We start from the raw sequence: 6,005 nt of genomic DNA, 5'->3' as shown, positions 1-6,005 counted from the left end.
GTTATTGATTGAAGTTTATGAAATTGTTGTTTTTAATAAACGCTTCAACTGTCGATTGATATTTGGAAACATGCTCTAAATAACTTTGTCTGAACACTCCTTTTAGTACGTTGCCAGGTTGTTTTCCAGCAGCTATTGTGATATGAAGTCTTTATTGGAAATCACAGCTTTTTAACCCTAACACAGAAAATTTATCCATGTCTCAATGTGTCAGATTTAGCTATGCGTATCTCCCTTTTGTCTAAACTTTTTTTCCATCTTGCAATTAATGAATTTTTAAATTAAGCTACTGTTGCAAGTTACTTTTTACTATACCAACTAAGTTAAGGTAAATCGCCATTGAAACACTATCTTGTGCTTATATTTGACAGATTAACTGTTTTAACCAAAAGATATTTTGGTTGATGGTTGTGATATTTTGACAGTTTTTGTAATTTTGGTGTGTCACATAATCATTTTGCAAAACACGATTGTTAGTAAATATGCCAGGACACGGTGGTTTTGAATAAAACCGCTCGGTATAATTTGCTACTTGTATAAGCTATGAAATTATGAAAGTATTGAACAACAAAGTTTAAAGAACTATGCATATTATTTATAATGTCATGTGGTTCTTCTGAAACAATCAAATGCGGCAGGTTAACTGATGGCAAACATATCCCTTATAGTTAAGGCCATGGTTTATCAAAACCTCTTTAAAATATGGTCTTATTGATGAGGCTTTGCTGGTACTCGGTGTCCTAATGGCATTACAATAGATTAGAAGTGAAGTAACTTTGTTCCAAATAAGGGAAGAAAGTTTTTACATCTTTGAAGGTAAATCATCACTAAAATCATCGTCTTCATCAATCTTCAAATCATCATCTTCATGAAATCATCTTTTCCTTCTCCTGTTTGATTTCTTCCCTTTGTGCGAAGACCCACGCTCCCTTGAAGCGTGACGAGGTTTTCTTCTCCCATTTGAAGCATCTGTACTGTGGGAGTGGGAACTTCCCTGACTACGATGAGTCCCTGATTTGCGTTGATGGGTATCACCCCTTGACTTCTTTGAGTCGGAGCTATATGCCTGCATGGGTTGTTTCTGGGTGTTTTGTGGGTTAACAGTTGGCGGTATAGGGTAAGGTTGGACCCCGTTTGTTGGGACCGGATACCCACCAAACTGGTTTTGAGTAACTGTGGTCGTTGTCCCATTAGGTGGGTTCACAACTGTCCCAGTGTTGGGATGAATATACATTGGGTTTATAATAACCCCGGTTGTTGCGTCATAATGACACGCTTGTTGCGGAACATTGTTTCCAGGAACATTGCTGTCGTGACTGAAAACCCCACCATTCGGGAAATATGCGGTCTGGGACGGGTTACCCACCATTTCAACGGATCCTGGATAAGCTGGGTTATACGGTGGCGGGTAATAGGGTTGCCCTTGCATGTATTGAGGAGGTTGTTGAGGGTAGAGTTGGTAGGGATTTTCAGTCGCGATCCCGTTGTTAGGGTACTGGCCGTTTGCAGCTTGGTCAGTTTCTTGTCCAGGCTGAGGAAACTCCTTAAACGCCTGATTGTCTGCTGAATATACGGGTTCAACAGCGGACATTGGAATATTGTTACCTGCAGTGTGGTTGAAACAAAAAAATACATTTTTAATTAAAACAGCAGCTTTAACGAAAAATGCGAGAGCAATTTGCTTAAAACGGAAACGTATGAACTGGTAGTTTCTTTTAAGTGCAACTTGATTCGATGTTATCGAAATATTAGAAATACCCATAATTCACGTAATAATTTACCGTATCCGGTCGGTGACGAAATCTCTTTGGATTTATTTCTTCGTCGACAAATCTGTCCCAATTTGCAAGCTGCTATGATGATTATTGCAAATAGGAGAGCTCCCCCGACCGCTATTGCCGCTATAATCTCCACCTGTAGCCCCGGTTGCTTTTTATTCTTATCTTTATCTGCATTCATGCGTATCGCTGTGTTATATAGCCTTCAATGACATTGTTGGTTTCAAGTATGTGACACCAACACGCCATCTTTAGGCGGAACTTCAGCTTTTACCCTTCGAACTTTTAAGTAGCCTAATATACACGAAGATTTAATGTGCTGCTACAGTAGCTTGCCTGGCAGTTAGGATTTTAACAACACAGAGGTAGTCATCATGCAGTTATTTTTGAGAAATATTATCCAGTTTAAAGCTTACTTGGACCGGGGTAATAGCTTTTTTCTCTTTCGTCGAGACGCGGAGGTCGTCTGGATGGAATAACAGGTCGTTTGTATGGAGTTATTGGTCGTCTGAATGGAGTTACTGGTCGTCTCGTGGGTCTCGTTGCTGTCAGAGAAGAAAAGTTCAGGTCGATTTACGAAGAAATGCAATTGTTGCAATTATATATTATGCAACTACTCGAAATGTGTTGAACAATGGAGTTAACTGTATCCACGCATACAAGCTGATATATTTGTAAGGGTTGACCTGACAATATGCTTTTATCAATAAGCACCATACACCAAACGTTCACTAACGAGTAATGAGTGAGTGTTTTAAAGCAAACCGCAAGTTAATGCAAACTTAATCATAAAACTCACGTTTTCTTAGAGGAGTTACAGGTTTTAAAGCTTTTGAAATCCCGCCTGGAGGATTGGTGGAGGTTCGAATATTAGGAGGTCTTGATGTTATCTCAAGCCTAAAAATTTTAATAACTATCCTTTAGAAAGACTTATAATTTGCATTTCAGTGACTGCGTTTCACGTTGAAAGATATTTCGTCCCATATGACACACACGTTTTCCAGAACGCTAAACAACTCATGCAATTATCAGTTATATAGGCCCAGTCTATGCAAGCTCAAGTGACCTATGAAAGCCCAACTCTTTCAAAAAATAAGTCTACATCGTTCTGTAACTAACGTGGTGGTTTTGGGTGTTGCATCTGGATATGTAGCGTCTGTGGGAGTGAGTTTGAACAGCAAGTTTGCAATTCCCTTGTAGTCGAGAGAAAATGTTCCGTCATTATTCCAGTTTGCAGGACGCACTAGAAATGCGAAATTGTATTGGTTAAATACCCGAACGTGAAACCCCGCAATCCAAAATCGACTGCAATTCTATTTTGTTTGTATCTGAATTGCTGTTTGACAAAAAGTTTACAGCTGCATGAACAAAAATAGTGAGTATAAAAAACTAATCGATTGTGTGTTCGAGACCTTTCGATTTCGAACTTATTTTTAAAACGTTTATTACGTCACTTACGTTCGGGGTTCGGAGTTTCATGAGCTTCTCTGAACGCAAACACGAATCCTCGATAATTTTCAGACGACTGAGGTATTTCAGCCCGCAGCGAAATCACCAGTATGTTACCTGAGAAGAACACGGTTAAAATGAGCGCCGTTTGAGTGTTACAAGCCTGTCATTTACTTGCGGTTTCAATTGATCTGGATTACACTTCCTATGCCAATGTAAATGCCACCGGCAAAACGATATAATTCTATCGTATTGTAGAGATTGCGTTGGCCTATAAGCTACAGTACATATTGTTGGCCAACTTAAGATAAGTATTGACAACAACTTGCATTTGAATATGTTTTGAGGTTGTCAATGTTTAGCGAAAACACGGTAAAGTGTAATTACTAGACGTTAACAAATGAGTTGATTGTACTTAAAACGATCACGGCGAAAGCATATCTGAACGTACAGATAATAAACACAACAATGACGTAGTCTATCTGTGATATCATGTTACGTCAAAAGTGAATAAGCGTATCTCATAAGCCTGCATGCAAACGCTCTCAGAGTATAGGCTTATATACCTACTTGCGGACACAATGGTTGGTAACCCGGAATTGCCGCAAAATTTTCCCATCTGGAATCCCGTGAGTGGCGACTTTACTATGACAAATTGATCGACGCAAGAACCGGTTCTGTCCGGTCCAATCAAGTAGAAATCACGAAATTCGACTCGAATTTGATGTCGCTCACGGCACTGCACCCTGAATAGAAAGTAAAGTAATGACGTATAACTGAGAATGATAGCTTTAAGTGCAGTAATAGCTATCGAAAAACGCTGTAAAATTGAATGATCTGCGACTAGAAATAGGCTGGCAAAGTTTAGCTTCTACTGTTTTTGTATGAATTTTTGGAACCAAACAACTTACGTCCAGATGCATTCTCTCTGAATAGGGAATCGATTTGGAAACCCCGGACTATAAGCCAGCTGCTCGTACTGTGTCGCGACTAACGAGGTAAGCTTGCAGTTTTTAGCCGGATTGGCCGGGTCGGTCGAACAGCACGTATCTGGATCTAAGAAGAAATTTTAAACGCCAAACCAACATTTTAGCAATGCACGTTACAGTTTGTATAATGTCATACGCTTCATTCATAAATCAAGCACTTGGCTCGAAATGATCTTAGGTTAACATATGCACTTTTGACACATACAGAAGAAAATCTGTGAAAATTAAAGAAAGCGTACAATGCTTGTCGTATGCATGTATATAGCTTCAATATACTTCACGTTTGCGGTGCTATTAAGTCATACAAACATCATAAAATATCGAGTAGCCTAATTTAGTTTTCGCCGACATATATTGCAGGATTGTATTTTATTCGTCACAACTAGTCGCAGCTTTAAACCTCGGTTTAGCGTTGCGAAATTCTCGCACATAAAATTTAAACAAAACTTACTTTTCATATAAGAATTTCCAAGTTTTGTAAAAGAACTTCCCGCTTCAAGCACAAGAAATGTCAGACTAAGCACAGAAAGATATCCGATCCTCTGCATTCTAGTATTCTTGGTTGTACTTCCACTTAAAAAGAACTTTTCCTAAAATATCTCTATACGCACTCCTTCATATTTCCTATAAAGACAATGGTTGAGTTACAGACTTAGATAGAAATTCTGTTTTTTGGAAAAAATTGAAAACTTAGTTCAATATAATCAAACTTTCATGGACGTCTATGACCACTTGTAAATAAAACAACATAATGGCTGTCACACTATATGCTGTAACTACCTCATGAGAAATGCGGTTTGGGCTTCAAAGCAACACAGAAAGGCTTAAACAGGCCTGATAAATACTTGATCATTTGCTGTGAACCTTTTATTAAAAGCATAAAGATCCTGCCTTAAAATACAACCAAGTCGTACTTTAAACTTGAAATTGACTATCACCAGATTAATACAGTGTACATAGATGTTGCAAATGCTGTGAGAATTGTTTTGTTGAGAAACTCGTTCTGTGAAGACACAGCATGGCCTCGGGCACTCGAGAAGCACGGCGGTCGCAATAATTCTGGTCGAAATAAATCTATTCTTACTCAACCCGTGTCTCTTTTACACAAGTTAGATATTTTTATGGGCTACCTATTTTGCTGGCCTGAAGATCTCTTGTTAAGTTTGAGCGTTCAAACCTAAACTTAAATTGCGAAGGAGGATGTTGGTTGCTACAAAATGCCTTTCTTACATACGACATTTAACGTCTTGTGGACAAAACAGCGAAAAACAGCTTAAACATTTCGGAATTGAAACGCGGTTGGTGATCTTATCGCATATACACCTACTAAAAATTTCCAACATAATGTAATAACTTAAATTATGTAAGTGGTTTCTGGACTCTGGTACTTACCTGTGTGAAGCAAGCCATTGTCTTAGCCTCGCCAGCTCAAGTTTTTCCCTGGGGGCATCATTTAACTTAACAGCGGCACTAAGCGAGTGATTAGTTGTTTGTGTCCAGACACTGGAGGTCGTTTAAGTTAATATCACACCAAAGGAGTAGTATTTGCTCAATAAAAACATGTTGAAATATGACAATACTCATAAAACTAATTGTCGATAAGTGATTATTTTCGTGTTGACCATGCTCCAACATACGGCCGTACTACAAGGTCCAAAAAAATATCGAAATTTATCAAGAACGTAAACGACGGACTCCTACCTTGAACGAGCTGTGGATATCCTGAATGAGTGGTTGTTCTGTGATTATTTGCAAGCGGGTCTAAAACTTACTCTTTCGCTTAAAGTAA

At 38.7% G+C, this 6,005-nt stretch overlaps 1 protein-coding gene across 1 annotated transcript; it reads right to left on the bottom strand.

The window, feature by feature from the left end:
* Positions 1–405: 405 nt before the first annotated feature.
* Positions 406–5,179, bottom strand: LOC143452915 (uncharacterized). The gene is made up of 10 exons (XM_076954058.1): positions 4,997–5,179; positions 4,668–4,840; positions 4,139–4,283; positions 3,798–3,973; positions 3,237–3,344; positions 2,898–3,021; positions 2,578–2,675; positions 2,195–2,323; positions 1,782–1,949; positions 406–1,605 (listed from the first exon to the last, which is right to left on the bottom strand). Exons 2-10 carry the CDS (start codon positions 4,762–4,764, stop codon positions 875–877), a joined length of 1,776 nt encoding a protein of 591 aa, XP_076810173.1. The 5' UTR covers positions 4,765–4,840; positions 4,997–5,179; the 3' UTR covers positions 406–874.
* Positions 5,180–6,005: the final 826 nt, after the last annotated feature.

The sequence above is a fragment of the Clavelina lepadiformis genome, chromosome 4, assembly GCF_947623445.1.
Source record: "Clavelina lepadiformis chromosome 4, kaClaLepa1.1, whole genome shotgun sequence".
Lineage (NCBI taxonomy): Eukaryota > Metazoa > Chordata > Ascidiacea > Aplousobranchia > Clavelinidae > Clavelina > Clavelina lepadiformis.
The sequence above is the reverse complement of the archived record's forward strand: the minus strand, read 5'-3'. Positions and strand labels throughout refer to the sequence as shown.

Coding starts and splice junctions, on each gene's coding strand:
- LOC143452915 (XM_076954058.1), bottom strand. CDS start 4,764: ATGCAGAGGATCGGATATCTTTCTGTGCTTAGTCTGACATTTCTTGTG. Junction 3,345..3,797: donor ACCAACCATTGTGTCCGCAA/GTAGGTATATAA, acceptor TGTTCTTCTCAG/GTAACATACTGGTGATTTCG. Junction 3,022..3,236: donor TGAAACTCCGAACCCCGAAC/GTAAGTGACGTA, acceptor TCGCATTTCTAG/TGCGTCCTGCAAACTGGAAT.